General features: G+C 38.3%; 1 protein-coding gene across 1 annotated transcript; it reads left to right on the top strand.

The window, feature by feature from the left end:
* The first annotated feature begins 76 nt into the window (after positions 1–76).
* GPR63 (G protein-coupled receptor 63) lies at positions 77–22,903 on the top strand. Its single transcript, XM_072408669.1, has 2 exons — positions 77–213; positions 17,213–22,903. Exon 2 carries the CDS (start codon positions 17,345–17,347, stop codon positions 18,608–18,610), a length of 1,266 nt encoding a protein of 421 aa, XP_072264770.1. The 5' UTR covers positions 77–213; positions 17,213–17,344; the 3' UTR covers positions 18,611–22,903.
* The last annotated feature ends 2,718 nt before the right edge of the window (positions 22,904–25,621 follow it).

Below are 25,621 nucleotides of genomic sequence, written 5' to 3'. Positions count from 1 at the left end.
GAGCTATAATACAGCTGCCAAGGAGGAGACTGTCATTGCTGTGTGTCGGCTCCTTGCTATGTATACATCTGTGGGTGGGGATACAAGCAACATGGCTGCACTGGGATCTGCTGGATTCACAATGAATACACCAAGAATGTGAAGAGGAGGAGGGAGCCTGGCATGCTCAGTGATCATACCAGCAATGTAAATGCTGGTTTTCCAGGATCCCAGGTTAGTGTCTCCTCCAGCAACACAAAAGCTGCATTCCTATTCTATACCCTCTGACTGTGCTAACACCCCCTCCTTAACCCTGCCACTGCCAGCACAATCCTCCCTCCATATCCCAGTCCTATTACAAGGCACTGATTGCATGTTGTATTGTGCATCAGTCATTTCCATAAGTTCATTTTCTAAAGGCCAATGCTGTGTCTGACCACCATGGTATTCTTTTATTTAATATTGGAATAGAGAAAAATTGCAACAGTTTAGTTGGTGAACAAGATGGAAGTGCAGATGATTGTACAGATGATTGTATTGATTGTACAGATGATTGTATTGTACCCCCATGGATTAGGTGTTGTGTGGTGTGTTATGGAATCTGTACATCATGACAACCTACAATGGGGAAATGTGCAAGTAACCAAGGCTGTTACCCATAGCAGTTGCTTAGGACTGGGCAATCTTTTCTATTTCCTGCATTGGAGACATGACAGCTGCAATCTGCTTTAATAATAAAACTTCCCTGTCTTATATGGTAATATTATATTTAGTGCTCTCTTTTCTAATAATGAAGGGTTATACAATGCATCTTGTTATGGAGCCATTGTGGTCATGGTGTGGGTTACTTTAAGGCTGGGTGGAACCCAATTTACAGTTTTTGTTTCACTATAAAGACCTGATGTCTGAAATGATACAATTGTGATCATATTTGATACACAGTTCTATATCTGATTTGTCAGAGAATGGCCATTTACCAACCACCATGCAGTATGAAGCCTAACCTAACCAGCCTATTCTAATTCTACCCAGGCAGATGGTGGGTAGAGCTTCCGGATCTGACGGATGAAATCTGAAATGACAAAATCTGATTGTGGGTGGATCATATTGATTTCTTTACATGTCAAACACACTAAACCACCATGTGATCCACCAGATCTACTATCAACACAGGTGTGGATATTGGCCCAAAAACCTAAATTTCTCCATAACAAAAGCTACATGAGTGTAAATCTGGGATCAGGCCAGGATACTAGGCCTTCTTCTTGGGGTGCCATTATTCTCGCTGGGCACCAACTGACAGCCGGCTGCAATCTACTAAAAATCTACTTGTGCCCTGAGCCACTTCACCTTCCACTGTCAATCTGCATGGCACTTGGAGAATGTCAGACCTAACTGCCTAGGTGCTCCTTTAATGGCCCTCCTGAGTAAAGTCTAAAGCCTGAACCAAAATAATAAAAGGTTTGCATTAGATAACACTCTGCTTGCTGCATCCTTGTTGTGGCTGAAATGTACCTAAGTGGGAAACTGGTTCTTTCCATGTGGGGGTATGATGCCTATTGTTGGGCATCCCAGATTGCCTAAGTTAGGTTGCTTTGTAACAAACAAAATACCAGCGTTCTGGTCTCCACCTCTTGCTCTTGGCCCGTGATGGGCATGCTACCCAACTGGTGGAAAAGGGCAGATGAGAGCTCAATGTGTCTCAATACTATTTTTGGAAGAGCTCCTCAGAGGATCAAAGTGGTATTTTACTATGAATAAATTTTACTAGAAAGTTTCTGGATGTACTCTTCTCATCCATTTCTTGACCAAAGTAACTTTTTGAGAAAACTTTGGTAAGTTGTGGTTTAACAAAACTTGACCAATTCCTTGGGAGCTAAACAGTCATTGGTTGCTTTGATGAATGCACAGAATACTTAAGGTTATTTCACAAGAATGCTTTATTTTTATTTTTTTACATTTTTCATACTGTAATCTGTGCATGGATAACGGCTGACCAAGGTGTTTTACCCACATAGAACCTCCAATTTATGGGCTAGGTTTCATAGGATATATTTAGTCTTGCAGTCTCAAGAGATCAACCACACACTGGAGGTTATGTGTTTTGTAATTCGGATTTTTTAAACTTAAGTTACATAAATGTTTGTACAATTGCAGCTAAATATCACCTATTCTCTGATGTTCTAATACATGTCCATAGAATGGTTGACAAGGCAGGCTGAGCATGACCTGGAAGTAGAGATGGTTGATGGTGGATGTCCAGTGGGCCCCCAGGTACAATATTCATACTCCTGCAGTGAACAGTTGTGAATGTGCAATTAGTCAAAACTCTGCCTGTCCTTTCACAAAGGGTATGCACATGGGGCTATGCCAATACAGACATTGTACATTCAGCTACTTCTATGTGCCTTCTGCAGTACTTATCAAATGGATTGGAGAAGCAAAGCTGCCACCTTGGATGCCTAGAGTGGATTTAGTTATATCCTAAAAGTAAACTGAAAGCCAGTGAAATATATTGTAATTAAATATTATTTATGGAGAACATGGCCATGTTGAAGGATAAAAATGTATAAGAATAATAGTAATATTGATATCATGTCCCTTTTTTTTAATAATATTTAAAGTTGTCAACAAAGGGGAATGGTTAGAACATCTGACAGATTTTGTTGCTGCATGTTTTCTTGTAGGGAAGATTATACATGTAAGATGTATAGCTGTTATAGCAATGCTTATGATGTATTGGGGTTTGATGTATTAGGCCTATTACAAACAAGCAGACCACTGAATTTTAGAATCAATTTACTGATCTATGATCATTAGGCCATCATTCGCAAAAAAAAGAAACAGTCGGGTAGGATATTCTACCCATGAGATTGTTGAGGGGTGAACTAGGATCACAGAGGAGTGCCAACAGAAGGGAGCTTCTGATTGGATATGTTTGTGCACTCTTGATATGGTTATTGAATAATATTTCCCAACTTATCTAACTGAGGACCAAACAATCAATTGCTTCCCACTGGCCAGCTATTGAACTCAGAATCTGCAGTATCTGATCCTTGTTTTGGGTTGGTAAATGGTTGTGGAAATGTACCTGTACTAACTAGGCATTATTGGGAAATTCCTGAAGCCATTTGTACCCTGGAAATGTAAAGCGGGGTGGATCAATGCATTGGTAATCTGCAGTGTCCTACCCTCCACTATTTATTGCAACAACAACATATGCACTGTCACTTTTCTCTTTGATCCAGGGTTTGATGAATCCGCATTATTGTTTTAGAATTGTAAAATATCTCTGGGAAGGGAAGTATAATATGTCTGTGCTGCCTTTTTCCACTTATAGTTGTGTGCTTGCAGCTTAGCATACTTTTGTCTCAATTCAGTCTGGGCCTTCTCCTTCTTTTCCCTGATATTTCCCTGACCCATTCACACATGGACTGCAGCAGCACATATGTGTGCACACTTACTTATGTTGTGCCTTACCATGTACAACATTAGGGCGGCCCATTCATTTCAATGAGCCCAATTCACCACAGTGGTCCATAAATCAGATCGATTTGTGCAATGAATTGGAAATGTGTGTTACCACAACATGAATATATGAGCTAGCAATTTTACGTGGTGGGTATGGCTGTGTAGTTTTGGGGAGTTTTTACAGCTCTGGTCCCCCCTGGTGCAGTTTGTGGTATCATCGGCCAGCCTTAGGTTTGTACTGTGTGACCTGGTGGACAGAACCACAGCAGGTAGCAGGGGACGCAGACACCCCCACACATCTGGAAGTAGTGGAGGTTGTGGCCCTGCAATGGACATAAATTGGCTCCCACCTGACAGAAAAGCATTAGATGACTTCTATTACTGGGAACTTCTCTATAGATAGCATTCACTTTATTTATTCCCCTATGTGAAATCCCTAGCAATGCTCTATGAGCTATCATAGTCTATGTGTTTGAATCCCGGTGAATGTGTAGTAGAGCACGGCCTGCAGTACCCCTCAGTATATGGCGCCCTTCCCGCTACACACCGGACAAGTTTGTACTCCGCACACATCTGTGCACTATGAGCTATACTTTGTGTTAGCGGCGCAGCCAATAGGCGCCGGGTGGGCGTGGCTTCCACTCTAGGTCGGCCTCGTCTCTCCATGCAGCTGCTGGTGAGGAGCACTTCCTATCCCATTCACAAAGCGGGCAGCGCGCATCCTGCACTCCATATAGGTGCAGCACGGGGAGTGCCGGACCTCCGACCAGGACTACCCTGTGGCTGCACAGGAGCCCAGGTACTGCCGTACAATTGCTGCATGCGATGGGGGAGCTGCCAGCTGTGGGGAGAGCTGTGCATGGCTGTGTTCATGGAGGGGACTGGGTCCATTCATCACAATTGTGTTCATGTAGTGTACTCCTAATGTGAGGCCATATGCTGCCAGCTCCACACTGAGCATTGTGTCTGGCTGAATACCTGTACAGGGGGCACATTACCAGTCATGTATGGGTACCATGGGAGGCATGCTGCTTATATACTTCATCATATAATCACCCTCACCCCCAGTCTTATTATGTAGGAACACATTGATGGCAATGCTTGTGGTAGAATTGTGCAGGCTGATCTGTGTGAATGGAATGCCAGTGATTGCTGGAGAACACAAGAAAAGGGCTGGTCCCAAAAATGTTGTATGGTGACTGCAATATAGGTATGAATCGGCAATGTGCAATGAAGGCTAATAGGGAGGTCCTATCACTATAGATGATAAATGCATCTCATCACACCATATATATTTTAAATTGACCCCGATCGCTCGGTGTATAGACGCCGCATTGACCCCGATCGCTCGGTGTATAGACGCCGCATTGACCCCGATCGCTCGGTGTATAGACGATTGACCCCGATCGCTCGGTGTATAGACGCCGCATTGACCCCGATCGCTCGGTGTATAGACGCCGCATTGACCCCGATCGCTCGGTGTATAGACGCCGCATTGACCCCGATCGCTCGGTGTATAGACCAGGGGTGTGAAACTCAAATACACAGAGGGCCGAAATTGAAAACTTAGACCAAGTCGGGGCCCAAACTTGAAAATGATTGAAAAAATTGAGGAAGTTTCTCCTTCTCATTAAATATAAACCATTTTCATATGGAAACAAAGGTATTGCTTAACATTCAATCTGGAACAAGCCTATAAAAGAAAATGAGGCCTGAGAATTTTTGTAAATTTTATTTAGGAAATAATTATATGCCCCTTTCTCTATTTGTAGCCTTCTGAGTAAAATTTCAATGGTAACTTGTCCCCAATGTTTGTTATAGCTTTCACCAGTTCTCCATATAATATTTGCAGGAACGTTTTTTGGCAGCCACAACTCCGCACTTCATTATGTCACAGCTCTTCATTTAACTATTTCCAATCATCCACACCACATACTCTGCATAATGTACCCATACCACCCACACTTCATTTTCCGTTGGTTCTTGCATCCCCTTCCCTTTATTTGCACCATGTTCTCTGACAGCTTCTCTTAAGTCTTCTCTGCCACCATGTTCCACACTTCATTCTTCAGCTGCTGCAACTTTACGATTCAAATTATTATTCTTTCTACCATGGCTGACCTTCAAAGTTAAGGGGGTCAAAAATTTAAATTATAGCTGAACTCCAACCTTTTCTTCTTTTTTTTTCACACTTGTAGATAAACCTCTCTGGAGCTGAAAGTGACTATTATTATTAAACAGAAGACTGTTCCATAGATGCGAGTGATGCCAACACTACAGTTCCCGGCATTATTTGCGTCTATAGAACAGAACAGGCCCCTGCTCTATAGATGCGAGTGGTGCTGGGAATTGTAGTAGTGGCATCACTCACTGCAATACGTTAGTGGTGGGCCAGATGCAATTCATTTTCAGAACTCTTTGGGGGGCCAAATAAAGGACCTCGTGGGCCAGAGTTTGACACCCCTGGTATAGACGTTGGATTGATCTTGACTGCTCAGTGTATAGACGTTGCATTGATCCCGAGTGCTCAGTGTATAGATATTGCATTATTATTATTATTATTAATAAACAGGATTTATATAGCGCCAACATATTACGCAGCGCTGTACAATAAATAGGGAATGCAAATGACAGACTAATACAGACAGTGATACAGGAGGAGAGGATCCTGCCCCGAAGAGCTTACAATCTAGTAGGTGAGGGAATTTCACACACAATAGGATGGGAGATATGTAGTGGTGGGAAGTGGTGGTTTCAATTGACAGAAGAAGACGGGTAGGCAAGTTTGAAAAAATGGGTTTTGAGCGCTCTTTTAAATGAGCAGAAAGTAGGAGCGAGCCAAATAGGACGAGGAAGACCATTCCAGAGAGGTGGGGCAGCTTTAGAGAAGTCTTTGTAACCGTGCGTGTGATGAGGTTATGAGTGAGGAAGTCATTAGTAGGTCATTGGAGGATCAGAGAGAGCAGCAGGGGGAGTATTTTTTAACCATGTCAGAAATGTAAGTGGGACAATAACTGTGTAGGGATTTGAAGGCAAAGCACAGGAGCTTAAATTTGATTCTAAGGTGAAATGGAAGCCGTGGGAGCCAGGATGCAAAGTTATCCACAAATTGTGATACTGGGCCAGGGGGGCGGTAGACAACAGCAACAATGAGTGGTAAGGGGCTAAAGAGTCGGACCGAGTGGACTTCAAATGAAGTGAAAATGAGAGAGGGAACCTATAGCATGGGAGGATTTTGGTATAATAAAAGTTCTTATCTTGGACCACAGAAAAAATAAAGTACAACTGAAGGCTTCTGCTTGAACATCTAAAAATGTCTACATTTCAGTAGTTATCTTAAGTACAAGTAAGCAAAACAGAGCCAGTGCTGTCAGTCCTGAAATCAGTGTACAGGACTAGGTGTTGTCAGGTGATGATTTACAAGCTGCAGGATTATCAATTAGTAGAGATGATGCTGATAGCCATACTCCCTGCAATGTTTTTCCTTTATTAAGTAGTACAATGAGCCACAGCCTTACATGAGGGTGACAACTGCTCTGAATTCAGGGACAATGCAGCATCATTGACATACTATCACAGCAAACTGCTCTAGGTGGACTTTCCTGGCCTGATTAACAGGTTTTTGTGGGGGCTAAAAGAAACTGTGGGAGCAGAAGTACTTACAAGGTGCTGCAGCACATCATCATCGGCACCATCATCGTAATAAGTATCTAGAAAGCTACGCCAGATGGAAACTTTAAGGTGGGAAAAGTGTAGCACTTATCTTTCTCTCTTTCTTTGACACATTTGTGTGTGGGAGATGGTGGGTAGCTGCGTATAAGTGATATAATAAACTTTTACAAGTTTAATACATCTTCTTCAAGTTGGGCTTTGTTAAATATTGTTTTACCGGTTTTGGAGAGTAGGATAAAATATTTGGGGCTCTATTGACAGGACAGGGAATCTGACATATCTTCAAAGGTTCACTGGTGAGAATCATTTACTGCCAATGAAACACAGGGACCTGGATTCCCATGAGAGCCTTTGGAGTTACTTTATATTTTAAATAGGGACCTTAATTTTACAGCATTTTATTACGCCCTGAACTGCTAACTGGTGACGGCTGGATAATGTAGCGCAGGAATAATAGGAGCTTGACATATCATCATGTGCTCACGTTGTCCCATAGCCTATATGCCCATTTTGACTAGGCCCGCCAGCACTTTTGACCACAGTATAAAATACACGCATACAAAAAAGCTATTTTATATTTCATTGGAGTTGATCAACTGCCATGCAATTATTGGCCTGCTTATAGTGGGCGTGTGCTTTTCAGGACCTGCGCGGACCACGCCCACTCCGATTTTACAAACGTGCTCTGCATAGAGCCCGCACTAACACTGGACTCTGTGCACAGGCAATCTCTCATGTCACCCTGGTGTGTGTGTGCTGTGTGGGACCTGCGCAGACCACGCCCATACTAACCGTGAGTACTTCCTTAATGGTGGGCCCCCACACATTTTCACCTCACCAAATCTTGCTCTCTTTGCAAGAAGTTTGGACACCCCTGGTCTAGGAGCGGTTTCGTGTTTTACATCCAAAAATATAATTGCCACTACCGTTATTACTCCAAACTAGAGTCCTTGAAATAGAACCCAATATGTCCCACATAATACCCCATGTTTCTGAGCTATGTCAGATTATTACTGATGGTCAAAATCCCTAAAAATGTGAAAACATAACAATAGAAATATCACTTTGTTCTAAAATCTTGTTGAAATGTATGGTATATCCTGGTTACATCTGAGGCTGACATTACTCAGACTCCGCAGAAAAGAGCGGCAGCACCATGAACTAGTATTACTGCATTTAAAAAAACAGCTTTTATTATTAGTAATATATATTTATTGTTATTTTCACTGTTTTGAGCCCATGAAAATACATACCCTGTATGCTCAAAATTTTGCAATAACAGAAACAAAATGAAGGTACATCCAGTCTGAATTTACAGTGGTGTTTCTGACTCACTCCCCTGCACCTGACATTTGAGGTTTTTCCTGTTGGTGACCCTAGTAAATTAGAAAACATCAGAGGGAGATTGTGGAACCCCTTCAAGTGACGGTACCAGGCTGTCCAGTTTTAGTTTTGTAGTCTCATTGTGTGAATCCTTTAGCAGTGTTGTATTCTCCCATCTTTGATTGTGTGCTTGTCGCTGAGATTTGATGAGGCTGACCTTTCACAGAAGTCATAGGAATTTATATTAGACTGTCACTGCCAGGAACAGTGTGACCGACACAGCCAATTATCACTTTAGATGAAGACTTTTCAGAACATATTGCAAGACCAATTATCACATTCAGAGATGGAGTAATTCCAAACAATGCACTTTGTTCTTTAGTGGCATTATTAGGATTTTGATGCACAAACCACTGATATATTTAGGACCACCTTGTTGAATACATGGGGTTTTGGAGTCGTGTAAGTGCTAAAGTACTTACACGACTCCAAAAAAAAAAGTAGTAGTCATTTCTGTCTTTTATGTGGTTGACTTATTTTAGTTACAGCAGTTGTTTTCGTTCATTTTATTTGTTTTACTAGTTTTATCTTTCTGATGTTCTTCCCTGTACAAATGAAAAAACTTCATATTTAGTACATATTTTAAAGGGCTTTTTTCTTTTGGACATTGCAAAAAAAGTCCTGTTGATTTTCCAGAAGTCCACTCAGTTTGTAAGTTCTGTTTTAATCTGAACATCCCAGTCCAGTTCAGCTCTGTAGACTACAAAACACCCTCCCCTGATGATGTGGAAAAGAGAAGGAGCCACAGATGTTCTAGGGAGGCATTGTTTCTCTTTCATGGATACAGTGCTGTGAATGAACATTGTTACCCTAGGGCAGAAGATGTATAAATAGCAGGATCACAGCTGAAAATAAAGGGCGTGGGGGATAATAAAGAAAACTATTGCAGCCATAGTAAGTTTCAGTAGATTACATTTTAGTTCTTGCTTTTCAATTAAATAAAATAAATGGGAATCGGACAAAAATATTTCTGTACATAGAGAAAATGCCTCTTGTGAAAATCTATGTAGATGTAGCAGGTTGTTCCAGAGATACAGACAACTAAATTTATATTCATACCTTTTAGTTTTCACGTTAAGTTGAGATTGCAGATAGTAAGTCGGAAGTTTTAATGCTTTGTCTGATTGGTATATCTGTTATAGTGCATCTGTAGTATTACTATTCCTATATCAGCTGATAAAAAATAACACTGATGAGTAAACAATTTTCTTCTCAGTTTTAAATTTTAATACTTTATCCAATCTGTTTTTGTCTAGAGCAGAAACCTTTCTTTTTCAAGTTATTCCAACAGTGGAATGGGACTGAAAAATTGACTCTGTCTCATCATTGCACTTTATTGCTTGCATCCTTTTTTTTATATATAATAAGTAAAAAAAAAATGTGGTTGTGAGCAGTTTGCAATACCACGGAGTTTTTTTTTTGTTTTTTACTTGCTACTAAATATAAGACTATGGTAATTAGAAAATTAGGGAACACGTGTGGGTGTATTTTCCTAGCTAAATTATATCAGTCATGGGCATAGTCACTTGCTCTCTTGCAAGCCTTTTTTTTTTTTTTTCTTTCATCAATCACAAACGAATTTCCACAGCCCTTCTGAAAAATGCTATTGAAGTGGACTACACGTTTTTCTAATAGAAAAAGTGAACAAATATTGTTGGTCAACTTCACAACATCAGATTGTCCCATTGTGATTGAAAATGGAAAAATAACTTTCACAGCTTTCAAGGTTTCAGACTTCCTAAATAGTTACATTGTATGTGGTTGATTTAGATTAAGGCTGGAAGCCTATTGGAGCTGTAATTTATTTATGTATAAAATGGTTATATAAAAAATGTAGCAATGATGAATGGTGTTGCAAATGCCCATTTTACATTTGTATAGGTTAGTGTATTTGAAGCCTTTGAGTTTACTTTGACACAGCATGGATTGAGCCCCACTTCAGAAAATCACCCATTGTTTGCCTGATGACTGGTCCATAATGTTACAGTTGTCATCTAATTAGGAGATAAAAAGAAATCTTCTAAAGAGGTCTCCTGAGTTTTGATTTACTGCCTAAATGGGGATTGATTGTCTCCTTTGGAGGAATTCAAAAGCTCTCAAAGCTGAACTTTGGGTTTAGATCTAATTTCTTTAAATTGATTCTCACATTTTTTTTTAACATTGTTGCAAGTGGTACCCATTTTATTGGAGTTATTGCTCTTCAAACAGTATACCTGGTAGGTTGTCCACAAAAAGCAACCGTATTCTCCCTATACCTAAGAATATGCACTATGTGTATCTTTTTTTGCTTGCATGAATGCATAGTGGTTCAGTACCTGCGATTATACCACGTGTCAATAGAAAATGGTACACCAGACCTTTAGATTTGACTGGTTCCATTCTTCTCGAACATTCTTCCAGTGGAGGTTGTGATCCTTGGCATCTAACCTGAGACACTTAATTTATATTGTAATGGGTTAGTAGTGGTGGTAAATATAGGGACAAATTATTATTATTATTATTTTTTTACAAATAAGCAATTCAGTTCCAATTGGGATCAAATGTTTGTTTAAATGTCATAAAAAATCAAAAATTTTCATTATGCCTACTTAGTTTTTCACATGACTGTACTGCCTTTTTGTGTGTGCTTTTTCGTGCTCTTGTGGTAATGGCTTATGAGATTAAGCACCATTGACGTGTCTCTCTACGATTGTGTAATGTATTTGAGAACATAGATAGTGTTAGCTTTGCACAGTTTCTCTTTCTTTCACAGATGCACACTGTTAACCTATTCACTTTCTCACCGTATTCAAAGAAATTGTGCCATTATCAAAATCGACTGTAGGAGTCTATGCTTCTGTTGCTGTGTAAGAAATGATATTGTGCAGTGTGATTTGTGTTGACATTATCTCTGACATCCAGATTTACAAAACACGAGCAAACGATGAAGCGGTGACTGCAACCGTTCCTGCTGTGACATTAATGCATCTGTTGAAGCAGGATTGTATGTAGACCAGTTTCTTTTTTTTTTTTTGAGGATCTCTTTTTATAGCTTACGCCATTTGGTTTAAAACAAGTAGGATGTTTGCAAGTTTACATGATGCATTGGATTGTTGGCTTATGATTTGCCTTGCATCTTAGTTTAGCCTCAGCAAGGTTTTGTATGCTACTGGATTTAAATGTGAATCAAAGTGTATTTCATCGATACAATGAAATGTACTAAATAGAGGGTTTTCCTGGTATCATTGTTTTTAATAGGAGGAAATAATTATGCTATTTCATGTACCGGTTACATAGCAGAACACAATTTTAGGCTATTAAAATAAAACTTTTGTGACTTAACACAATTCAACACAACTTCTATGTCATTTCAAACCACACTAGACAAAGAAGATGGTTCAAATCTGACAGCAACTGAAACAGGTTAAAATGTCCTAGCAGTTGGAAGCCCTACATGATTGCACATGATCTCTAGACAAATTTGCTAGTTTTATCTCCCTTTATCTACTTTCCAGCCTTTGTGGCTACACATCATGGTAGACATGCCGTGTGTCCCAGACATTCTGAATCAAAATATAATCCTCAATTTACTCTAGATTTGGTTACCATCTACACACATTTATATTGTCCTATAAATTCACTGCTGCCAAGCGGACAATCACTAAACCACTTCAGTCAAACCACAAATCTCTCCTTCCAAGAAAAGTGATAGTCAAACTGTTAAAGTATGAAACTCTGAATTGCATGCATTAAAACTAATTTATTGAATACCAACCTTAACAGTCAGTGCTACACCTATATTGGACAATCATTCTTGCACTCTGCTTGCTCACCGTAAATTAGTGTGGTGGTCAGTTGGAAGAATGTCACCCTTACAGATAGTTAAAAAGGATACTCTTAAAAGGTCACATAAACTGACCCTGAGTGCCACAAATTGCTGGAGAAACCCTGGTTGAAAAACACTGGTAGAGATCATAAATGGCAGTGTTGATATTGATATCTTGCATTTTTGAATATCCAAAAAGTCCATGTGGCAATGTTAAAAACAAATGTAAAAGAGGCATTTTTTGTATCTTTCCAGTGGCCTGTGTCTGGAAACATGGCTGCTTCACTGCTCCACGGCTGCTGCTGGTATTTGACTGGCCATATGGATTAAATACCTGCTTTCCCTTCTGTACTTAAAAGCGCCTTTCACCAGCATGTACATCTTGCAGTAAGTATTCAGACACCCATAAATATGGAATACCTGTAGCTGTAGCACTGAAGCGCCAGCATTTTGTAACTAGTAGCCTAAAAAAAAAGAAATTAAAGATCTGGTAGAGGCCACTTAGGCATGGTGCATATCCTAAAACTTAAACCATCATGAACATGTTGTAGATTAAGTATCTCTTATAGTCTTAATGCTAATGCATATAAAAATAAATTGAGAGGATCAGTTGTTTAATCAATATTTAAATATATCCCATATGAATATAACAGCTTAGTATGCATGTCATGGAAGCTAGTAATACTAAGTCATGTAATAAAATACATCCAGGGATATTTAGCACATAAAGCAGTGTTCTCCCCAGCCCCTTATAGCAGGGCATACCACCCAGCACTTTTCAGTAACCACCCGCCTGTTTTTGGGTGGTTATTAAAAAGTTGGGTCACTATGCGGGGGCCACCATCCACCTCCAACTTCTTCCACTCATCCTAAAACAATTGGGGAGAATACTTTATAGTATTGTCATTATAGATTCAATGATTATCATTATACGCTACATGGCTAGTCCCAATAGGACCATATGTGGTACTCGGTCCATCAATTCACCTATACCTGCTTAAGTAAGACCGGCACATTTAACATAAAAGTGTAAAAGGAATCCTTCAGAAGTCCCTCCCAGTGTAGTGACCCTGTAATGAATCCTCAAGGTGAATATAGCATAAGCTGGGTGTACAATCACCTTCCACAGCATTGTATAACAAAAATTGTCTTTTGTATTGTGTGCAGATCAATAGCTAACTATCTGCATGAAGTTTGCAGGTTCTCCCTGTGTTTGTGTGGGTTTCCTCCCACAATCCAACATGCAGTTAGGTTAATCGGCTTCCCCCCAAAATTGACCTTGGACTGTAATAAAGACATATGACTGAGGCAGGGACATTAGATTGTGAGCTCCTTTGAGGGACAGCTAGTGACATGACTATGGACTTTGTACAGCCCTGTGTAATATGTTAGCACTATATAAATACTGTGTAATAATATTAACAAAAACTGAGCTGCAGTTAATAAAAGGCCAGGGAAAAGTTCAGCAACACTTCATCTAAGCTGTCTGCCTCCTCTTAGCCTGTACCGACTCTTTAGCTTTTTCTGTTTTGGTATTTAAGCAGTTGTGCAAGATAATTTGTAAAATGTAATAAAGCAGAAATGATATGTAATAAAATAAAGTGTGGGTGAAGGTCATGTTCCATTTGGATTTATTTATCGTTATTCCTCACACATGCTATTTTGTGTTATGTTTTAGATTTAGATTTAGTTTTATTTATCATTCATCTGTACGCATGCTTCTTTATGTTTGAGCCATGCTTGTGCAGCCCAGAGTTATCTTGATTAATTGGCCATATTGCAATGTTCACAGTTGCCTTTGTACTATGTTTATCTCTCTTGCCATAAGTGTTCAATTATCTGTAGGGACTGCATTCATCAGCAGAATGGTTTCTTCAGCCTTTGACTTCAAAAAATGTACAAATTCTATTTTTTAATCTTTTGATTTTCTTTTTTTTTTTTTCTACTGGGTATCTTTGGATAGAAATGCCTGGAATTTAGGATAGTCTTACTAGATAGATTATATGGTTGCTATGGAGACAGTTGGGTCATAAATGAGGCCCCAGCTGAGGTATCTCTATCATTTCGAAGAGCTCTCCAAAGCTTAACCCCTACTAGATAGGAGAAATGTATGTAATGTAACCCAGGTTATACACTGGCTTATGAATTTACAAATATGTAGTAATTTCAGCTCTAACATAAACATTTCTGTGTTTTTGTTTCACCTCTCAAAATTAACCTCCAAGCATCCTGAAACGGTTGGGGTAACGCCAAAACACATTGTTTTCATATGAAACTTCGCACCTGTGTGTCTATAGCAAAAATTTGCCATTGTCAGATAACCGTGCCAGAGAACAAATAGATATTCCCCAATACTCAAAGCACTTATTTATACCATCCATACCAATCCAGTAGACGGGGCTAAATCTTTAAAGTCTCATCCAGCTCATCGTCATCATCCTCTTCATCATCATCAATGTCTGGGTTCCTAGCTCCGGTGAGCTCTTGAGAAGTGCATCTGAGGGCAACACACTTCTCAAGTGCCAATCTTCCAATGAAGAACAACTTGTTCAGCTGACAACTCAAAACTTACCTCACTTTTAGGCTTTTTGGGACAAATTGGGTTAGGGGACACAGACTTCAAAAAAAAAGAAAAAAAAAAACTGACAAAAATAACTTAAAATTACTTTATATCAAAATGTTACCAATAAGTGTATAATGAATTGTAGTTGGTTGTTTTGATTGCTGCTCTCTCACTCTGACTTGTGTTTAAAAGTATGTGTCAGGGCAAAAAATAATACATGCAAACTTCCCATTCTTTATCCATTTAAAGATCCTGCAATTACAACACAAATAATAATCCTCTAGAAATGCACTGAATTCATAAACTCTGTTGTTGGGCTGACAACAAATGGCATTTTTGCAAACTGAGTTATGCCGGTGCGCCTGCTATTGAATAGAGCCCCTTTTCAGACTTGTGATTGAAGAATAGCTGCCTCCAGCCACCCTTCTTCAGTTACTACACTGTCATCTATGGAGTATGACAACCTCTTTGTCCTGCAGCTCAGTGAGATTACGGTAAGTGGTTCTATCTTCAGAAAAAAAAAAGAAATGCAGCCAGAAGCAACTTGTTACTTTCAGGAACTGTACCACAATCAGTGGTAAATGCATTCAGTTGAATGGGAGCACAGTTTACCCTGTGGTGGTAGAATGCTGTTGTCAACCGCAAGACTGCAATGTCCTTAACAGATGTGCTGAAGCCTAATCTCAATAAAATAATTAAGTTTTAGGTAGTGATTAAAATTCCATAAAGATGTATTCAATATTCCGATCAATGAGCTTTCAACAAAAGCTGCCTTAGGCTACGTCTACACTGAAGTTTAAAAGTTACACAAAACACACACATTTAATAGATTTCTATAATATGAAATATTTTAAACCCTTTCAGGGAATGAGTAAGGGGTTTTATAAACACTTATGTAAAATTGTGGTAAAACGCTTCATATGCGTTTATAAGGGTTTTCTTGGAAAAGCTTGTCCCTTGACAACAGGCTGCAACGAAGGACGAAAGGTTGAACAAATTATTTGTGTCCGCCATCTAGGAAATTATACCCATTTTTGCATAGTTCCCTATATTCAAGTAACTGGATCAACTTATGTACTTACAAATATGGTAATAGTTTTTAATATTTTGCAGTAAATGAATGCATGAAGACTGGGAAGAGAACCTAACATACTGGGTTCCAAAGACAGGTCGTCATTGGAACCATCTACTGCTTGCTCATTGTTTTTTGGCTGTGGCGTGGATTCCGGCAAATTTAAATGCATGTTTGACTGGGTTAAGGCCAGGTGACAGACTTGGCTTTTGAAGAATATTCCACTTCACTGCTTTAAAAGCTCATGGATTGCTATTGCAATATGTTTTAGAAATTGTCCGTCTGTACAGAGAAGGTTCTTTCAATAAGTTTTATTTGTATTTGGTGAATCTGAGTGAATAGTGTGGCTCTATACACTTAAGAATTCTTCTAGGAGCAGCCATTTCATCAGCAGACAATATTGACCCAGTATTGACCATTGGCAGCGGTACATTCCCTTGCCATAACATTGCCTCCACCATGTTTCTGCGTATCGTATGCTTGGTATCGTGAGCTGCTCTTTCCTCTTCCTGTACCAGCATTATGGTATATGTTCAGTTTTACTGAAATGTACGGGCTTATTTGTGTTCCTGCAAAAAATAATTTTTCCTTCATTTGTTTGTGGCTTACGAGCAGTTTGCCCATCATGGTAAACTCTGTGTTTACGGTCATCAAGTGCCTCTTGATTGTACACTTTTTCGTCTGACTTTTGTCAGTGTTTTTGTCGTATCTAGAAAAAGAATAAGTTTACCTACTGTAAACTGCAAACTTTATTGTAAATGGCTCATTGTTCATCACAACTAGTTGGGGATGTGTTTGGGAAGCGTACATATGACCCATACTTCATTTCAAATGCTGACAGATACGCCCCCCACAAGCCTCCAATCAAATTTTAACCAACATTTAGAAACTTAAATGTGACTGGTGGTTTAAAGCAAAAGCAGCATCTTTCACACTTTAATTCCACTATGACCCTCCTACTTAACTCCTTTGAGCTGTGTGTACTTGTTCTGCTAGAAATTACATTGAACCAATGAATGCAGATGGGTTTGAACTCTATTTAAACACAGCTACTTTTACAGGATAGCCATAAGGTCATTAAAAAAAATGAATATATATAAAAAAAATTATATTCCTATTTATTGGAAACTGGTTCAGTAAACAATAATTTAGGTAATATTTGCTGCAATTCCTTTACCAAACTGTTGTATAACAATCCTGGTCTTTATAGTGTGGGTATAGTGTAAAATACTACTAATTCTTTAACCAATGTTTTTTTTTTTTTCAGTTCTTTGAAGATAGTTTTGGAATGGACTACAGACATACGTTTATACCATTTCTGCCATCAAAACAGGAATTATGGAACACAACAACTTGCCAGATTTGCTGATGTGCTTGGAAAAACTTGGCATATACAAGTATGGTGTTTTCAGCAATGCTTACACCAGCTCATCCAGTGACATCCTACAGCACATATGTCATCTATGAGAATGGCTATACAAACATAACAACACCTCAGTCTTCATTTCGTGGCAGCCTGGATCTATCACCAAAATACGTTCCAGTTGCCATGACCACAGCTGGTACTTTACTACTGAACACTACAGCTTCTACTACTACTACTCCGTCATCAAAGGATCATTTAGGGACCTTGAATTTACCCCTCCAAATCATTCTTTCTGCAGTGATGATTATTATATTTTTGCTGTCATTCCTTGGAAATTTTGTGGTATGTCTCATGGTTTACCAAAAAGCTGCCATGAGATCTGCAATTAATATTCTGCTTGCGAGTCTGGCATTTGCTGACTTACTGCTTTCCATTCTTAATATGCCCTTTGCATTGATAACTATCATTGTTACTGAGTGGATTTTTGGAGAAGTATTCTGCAGAGTATCGGCCATGTTCTTTTGGTTGTTTGTAATAGAGGGTGTAGCTATCCTGCTTATAATAAGCATTGACCGGTTTCTAATTATTGTTCAAAAACAGGACAAGCTGAACCCATATCGGGCAAAGATTCTCATAGTGATTTCATGGGCAACTTCATTTTGTGTGGCTTTTCCGCTCGCTGTTGGCAACCCACAACTACAGGTACCCTCTAGAGCTCCACAGTGTGTTTTCGGCTATACCACGAATGCCGGTTACAAAGCGTATGTAATACTAATAGTTTTAATCTTCTTTTTTATCCCTTTTATGGTGATGCTTTATGCTTTTATGGGCATACTGAACACTGTGCGTCACAATGCAGTCCGCATACATAGCCATCCGGATAGCATATGCCTCAGTCAGGCAAGCAAACTAGGCCTAATGAGCCTTCAAAGGCCTTTTCAAATGAATATAGACATCAGCTTTAAAACTCGTGCCTTCACCACCATTTTAATTTTATTTGTTGTTTTTATAGTCTGCTGGGCACCATTTACCGCTTACAGCCTAGTTGCTACATTTAACAGTGACTTCTACAGCAAGAACAACTTTTTTGAGATAAGCACTTGGCTCCTTTGGCTATGCTACCTCAAGTCTGCACTAAACCCAATAATCTACTACTGGAGGATAAAGAAATTCCGGGACGCTTGTTTGGATCTCATGCCGAAATACTTTAAATTTTTACCCCAGTTACCTGGTCACACTAGAAGACGAATCCGACCTAGTGCCATCTATGTGTGTGGGGAACATAGATCAGTTGTGTAAAGCCTATTGAGAAATGTATTTTTAGTGACTGCCATGACCTATTTGTTATGTGTTTTAAACGATTTCCCCTGTGCAAAAAGTGATGCATTCTGTTCTTTGCCAGGAAGCAATGTAAAAGTAAAACATGTTACCTCTAGGATTTATTGTAAATCCATATTTGATAAGTACTTTGTCAGGTTAATGCTTACCAGGCCTGCAGTGTGTGTTATTGCAGGCATCTTGTATGCTGCTACAATCAGTAGATGTGTCATAATTTATTTATTTTTTTTTGTTCTGAAACAACTTTTGCTGCTTTTGCTGTTCGAGGGAGCCAAAAATATTCTGTAACTAAAATTTTAGTTTAGATTTTTTTTCCCCAGCATATTTCAATATTAATAGTTTTTTATGATTTGTTATTCTCAATCACTTTTCTGTTGCAGAGATTTGAGGTGCATAAATGTAGGGATTTGACCTGGGTGCCCTACATCAGCTTAGCTGATCTCTTTATTGGTATTTCTTGAAGGAACTTGAAGCCCCAGCCTTCTTAAATACTAAAATGAAAATTCTGGATTGATTTATACTGAACACTCTGAGAGATCTTTTGAAAATGAATACCCAGCTTTCATGTACTGTCGCTCATTTTACAATTTTATTTTTTTTTTTATGCTACTGCCTCCTCTTCAATTCTTCTGCAATTTCCTTACTCCTGGTTTTATTTTTTTCCTTGTCTTTCTCTAGTATCATTCCTAGCAGCCTCCTGTCTCATCCTGTTCTAGTGCTACTGATTCTAGTTGTCTTCTTCCCTTGTCTCCTCTCCCATTCTGCTTTAACATTACAGATCTCGTGCCTCCTCCCCCATCTTTATATTTGTTGATGCCTCCCTGTTCCTGTAGTAATGATGCTTTCTTTCTTGCTTACATTTCATATTTTCAAAAATATTTGTGCAACCCCAAAAAAGTTCTTCATAACTAGTCTTGTCTTGGCCACTGTAGCTCACAACACAAGAGTGAGCCAGAAAAGCACCAGCTTTATCTTCAGCGCTCATTAATTCTATAGCAAGAGAGACTTTTTACGGACCCTGTGCAACTGCTGTTGCTGATGCCTGTATTCTTTTTCTAAAGCATGGCATGTCTTCCTTCTCTGCTGACATGATTGTTCTCGGTGATCAGCCTTAGGGAGATAGGAAAATAAAAAGTAATGACCTGGGTAGTTGTGTTCCACTTTACCAGTTCCCAGATGTGTTCCTGTTCAGGCACAAGAAGTAATTGGAGGGTTTGGTAGACCCATCCAACTCTTGATGTGCCTGAATTGCACACGTTTCCTAATCTTGGATAAAACTATGCAGTGGAACAATTGATAACAATATATGTTATCTCCTTGTCTTTTATGACCTTGTTTAACATAAATCTGGGTTAAATGTTGTTATTAAACATATCAATATGAATCGCAGCTAAGTTGGTGGGGACAGCCCAAGACAAATATCTGTATACTTGCACCAAAGGAATTTTGAATGCTTCTCAGTGTTGAACATCAAACCACTTTGTTGCCCCTCCTGTAGACTGATAAAAAAGACTATGTGCACTTTATCAGAGTTTGAAACATATTTGTTGTTGATGTTTATGAAAAAATATTTGAATAAGTATAATGTTTTAGTAGAATTTGTATTTACATAAAGATATTTAAGGTCTTAAATATTCTGTTGGTAAATAATCTTATAATCAGGGTTTCACAGAGTGAAAAATATGTCTCCGGATATGATTGTGTGTTATATCTTAAGTGCAAATTACTTCAAAAGTCTTTGGTTCAGAATGTAGAATCCAATTAAGTAGGACTCTTATAGTACAACCTGCTATTCTTCCATGAACAAGGACATTCAGAGGCTACTGTGATGTGGTTGTCTAGGAAATATTTTCAGTGCAGAAGCAGATAAATTTGCCTTTGCTTAATCATTTACTAAAAAATGCTTTGCTTCACCTTTAATCACAGCAAATGTAAATGCAACCAAATCTTTTTCTAATTGGCTTATTGCGCACAGAAAGATATCTAGCTATTTCCATTGTCCTAAGAAGCCCTATATTAAAATCACTGCACATTTGGCCAGTGAAACATCAGTAATTGTAGATGGCATTGTTCCAAGAGTAAATCTGTGCAAAGCTAGCTGCTTTGTAACATTAAGCGTCCATTCACACCAATGTGCTGCAGTAACAGACAGTAAACTGGACACTGTACAATGTCACCACAATGCATGTACATTGTGGAGCTCTATATTAAAGTGATAAAGTACTTTAAAGGTGCACTGTCAGTCCAATTAAAATGAATAGGCTGTCTAACACAGAGTCCTTTTTGTTTTATAGTAACCAGCATTTAAATTCGTTCTTCAGTGTAATCATCAGCACCTAATCACAAGAAAAAGAATGAAAATATCTGTGGCTCAAAGCAAAAAAGCCATCAGTGAGTAATTCTTAACAAGAGTGGACTCCTATCACATCTCATCAATTTTTTTTTTCTTCCATTGAAACAAGCTAAGGTTTTGTGGACAGAGCTTGTGACATTAACTGGGAACTAGGAGTACTTTTAGGAAGTATGTATTTATAGCAGTTCTTTTAATATTCATGTCCATTGGCTAATCTGATTCTGTGATTTTTGATTTAATTTGTGAGGGTATTTTATACATGTGTTTAGGTTCTCCTGCTAATGGATTATTGATTTGTAATTAATTGAATTGTTTTATTGACTTTATCTTTTTGCCATTCAGTTTAAGGGACTTCCGGACTTGTACTGCTAAGTTTCAAGAAGCTAACAACAATATTGTGCTGCATTACTTAGGCTAGGTACACACATGCAATAGTTATTGTCTGATGATCGGATCAGGGCTGTTATTGGACGAGAATCTTGCATGTGTACGGCGCTTGTCGTCCGAGCGACTGTCCAGGCGGATCCGCGGACAATGGATGACGAACGATTGTACTGCAAGTGAAGGAGCAAGAGAGCAGCGGGGTGCCGCTCCGTCGGTCTCCTCCCTTCTCCATAAAGCAGAATGGCGCTGTATGTACAGCACTCGTTCATGCATCTGCAGTCGTTGGTCCTTGGAAAGGATCGTGAAAGATCCTTTCCGGCGACATTTATTGCATGTATGTACATAGCCTTTGGGCAGATTTTTTTTGTTTTTTCATACACATTTATAAAATAGTCATCACTCATAATTGGCTTCACAGCTGTACAAAATGCAGTCCAGTCTAATGTTCTGAATAATTGAAATGTCAGTGCAGTAAAACTTTAGTAAATAATTAGTGACAGGATTTTAGAAATGTGTTTAAACAGCTTCTGGACTGACAGAGCTCCATAGAATGGGGAGGAGAGCCTGGTCATATTACTCATTTCACAACGGACTCTCCTCCAATCACAGTGCTCTTTCTGCTGAACATGGGAATCTGCTCATGGGCCACGATGTCCATAGAGAAGCACAGTGTAAAGGCCACTAAGTGATCAGTTGGTGTAAAAGATAATAAACCATGAACAATAGGTTTTCTGTGTGGCACCAAAGCAAACTGCATCACCCTTCAATTTGATGATTAATTTTACTTGGGCTTTTCTTGCACTCTCCACCAAAACTAATCCTATTTTTTGCTTATTTATAAGGAGGTTTACTTAAAGATATTCCTTAGGCATACGAACTCCAGCCATGTAACTCATTTTATCACCTTACACCATCTGTAACCTCTAACTCTTGTGCAGTCTTTGTAAAGTTAAGAAAAAGTGCCTCTACTATGCACTTTTATTATTAATCATTGGTTTTGATTTCCACCTTGTATGACCTAATGGAACTTATTATGATGTTCAAGCATAAGGCTATTAAAGCGTTAGCAGAGACTCCTTCCTAGGTCTGGACATCGGTGGAAGTCTCTACTAAGGCTTGTAAGTAAAGTTTCTGAGTAATCTTTCTAAAAGGAGATCTGAGGCCATGTGATACAAAAATCTGTGCCCTGGTTATAATTTTATTTGCTAACACATGTGGGACACCTAATGGGAGTTTGTTGGAAATAGTATTAAATCTGGTTTCTACATTTTAAACCCCAAGGAGATATGTAGTGTTAGTTTAAGCAACTATATATTATTTATTCTTGGGTAATGAAGATACAGTTATATCAGGTTGTGTTAAGTGACTGTTGTGAATTGGGTAACAATGCTTTATAAATACTTTAGGTGACATAACTAAAGTTTGGTGCTGAGTTAGTGGTTATGTACACAAGCTTTTGTTGTACAGATCTGTTTTATGTCTTGTTAAGCACAACACTTTTTTTTTTTTTTTTTTTTTTTTTTTTTTTTTTTTTTTTTTTAACATTCTCAGATAGGATTTTTTTCTTCCACTGTCACTGGAATTATTCTATGAACTATAGTTGATTGTGTTCTGGCATATAATGTAGTTTACTTGCACAGTTTACTTTGTTAGATCAGTGCATGTTTTAATTGACTTGTAAAACATGAAGCTACTTAACATAAGGATTTAGGATATCAAAGTAGGATTTGATTAAAATGACCTGAAATTGGCTGAAGTCTACATGAAGTTTTAAGTGCAGTAACTTTAATCTTAAAAATGGTGAAGCTCTGCTGGCAAACATGAAGATTTTCATATCTGGTATACTACATTAGAATATTTTTTTTATTGCACATGAAGACTGCTACTGTGGGAAAGAGGTTTCCTACATGTTTCTATTTTCCCCTCTGGTAATCCCATTAAAAGACATTTTATGCAGCCTTGTATCAACCTTCTTTAAACAAAAATGGCTAATAAATCAGAACAGCAGGCAGCACTTGATAATAAATGTAAATATACCACATATCTGACTTTTTACATGAAATGATTATATAAATATATATACATGTGAATGGTATTGTAGTGCTTTTACAAAAACCTAGCTTGCTTTTTAAGTTTAATGTCTGTTTTTAACACCATAGGTTATTAGCCTGAAAAAGCAGATCTATCACTAGCACAGAGGACTGTGTAATATATATATATATATATATATATATATATATATATATATATTGTACAACACAGGTTCACTTTAGTCTAGGTCAGTCATTTAAGTCTAGGCTTTTGTGGTTTCCTAATTTTTGCTGTTTTTAGGCATTACAAGTCAACCTTAGTAACTCATAAAATTGGTCAGGGTTGTATAGTTCTTCAGTGCATTCCTTAATCGGTCCTTTACATGGTAACCTGTGTAAAAAGCCATTAAATCTATTCCAGTACAAATACATATTCTAAAAGGCCTTAAGCAGTTCAAATTAGTTTTTTTTTTTTTAGGACTTAAACAATTTGTGGCAACTGCAAAACTAAAGCATAATTACTGTTTTACTTTTGTCAGGATTTACACTTCTGTGGTTGTGTTGTTGTTTTTCTAGGGTAATTTGCACATTCTTTCTTTATGATATTTTTTTAGAAATCCTTTAATGTGTTCCTATTCCCACTGGATGTGACTGTTTTTTGGCCACTGGATGTGACTTTGTTTTTTGGCCACTGCTTGTCACCACAAAGCATATATAAGCTGTACCCATTCTTTTTGAATCATTACTGGATGTTATCCTTGGGGCATTCTGCGCCCCTCAAAGTAAGCCAGAATCAATAAATAAACCACAAACATCTGTAAATCCATAGGTTTGAAAGGGCCCTTAAATTTTCTTATGGCAGAGATATGTTTTTTTTTTTTTTTAATCAAAGCCTTAATATCCCGACAAATGTTATAATATAAAAGTAGGTACAGTTATAAAGGTCATGTGCAAAGTGCTATGACCTTTAATAATATATTTAAAAATCTGTCTTTCATACTGAAGCAGTATACCTTAATGTACTGCACATTAACTGCACCATAAAAATGGCTTTTTTTTCTTTATTGCAGCAGTGTCAAGTGATGTCTTTTGCCTGCCTATTAACTGTTATTCAACTAAAATTCCTAAAACTATTCAACTAAACCATCTGCTTGCTCCTTAGCTGGCACCACCATCGTCGCCCAGTCCTCTTCAGGTTTGGTATCTGTGACCATCTTTATTAACCAGGCGGGAATGACATTACTGACGTGAAATGGAACAGGAGTTCATTAATGCACTATTGTAGATTGAACTGCACATCATAGAGAGGATTGCATACAGGCAGGTGGATGTGTTTTTATTGCAGAAGGGACATAGCCTGTCCCTTCTGTAATAAAGAACCTGCCTGCACACACTCAATTTTTTAAAAGTCAGGTTTAGTTCTATTTTAATGACTTTAATTGAAGCATCTGGGAATGTACTGCATTTGATTTAGGACCTAAGTCCCACACGATACCATAGTTTGCGGTGTCAAATAGTCTGCAATAACGCCACAAGCCAACCTACCATCAAGTTAAATGCATGTAAGCTAACAAAGCAGGGACCACAAAATGCATCTCTTTAAAGCGGCACAACAATGACTTGGAACTCTTGAAAGCTGCCACCTCCCAATATGCCACAATGCAATACAAGCACCTTACTAACCTTTATCAATTTACACATTGCTCTGTGGTATTGGGGGGCAGATTTACCAAAGCTCTGACTGAGAATTGAAATTACTGATAGATAATTAGTAGTAGGTAGTTACTACTTCTGAGCTGTTGTCTTTTTAAATAATATTTCATGACTGCTTCATATTAGAATAAGGGTTTAACATAATTTAAAACCATAGACCTTGATTTTCAACAATTTAGAAAATTACTTTACAAAAATTGTGAATATCAGGGGTTGTTTTTGAGAACCAAAAAAATTACATTCAGTACTGTCACTGCTCGAACATGCACTACTTTGGAAAATCAACTAATTATTGTATATCCTAAACCAATTTATATAATTTTATTAGGGTTAATGTAATAAAAGATTTGTAGGCTGTTTACATAGCAAAAAAAAAAATTCAGTTATTTTAGTGAATGGGGCAAAGCTGGACTCTGTCATGTACAGGCAAAAAACTGTTATGACTGATTTCCTTGCACCTCATTAGATGTCATTTGCAAATTTCATGTAAAA

The sequence above is a fragment of the Pyxicephalus adspersus genome, chromosome 4, assembly GCF_032062135.1.
Source record: "Pyxicephalus adspersus chromosome 4, UCB_Pads_2.0, whole genome shotgun sequence".
In the NCBI taxonomy this organism is placed as follows: Eukaryota; Metazoa; Chordata; class Amphibia; order Anura; family Pyxicephalidae; genus Pyxicephalus; species Pyxicephalus adspersus.
The sequence above is the reverse complement of the archived record's forward strand: the minus strand, read 5'-3'. Positions and strand labels throughout refer to the sequence as shown.

Excerpts from the sequence above, each read along its gene's own strand:
- GPR63 (XM_072408669.1), top strand. The coding sequence starts at position 17,345 with ATGGTGTTTTCAGCAATGCTTACACCAGCTCATCCAGTGACATCCTAC.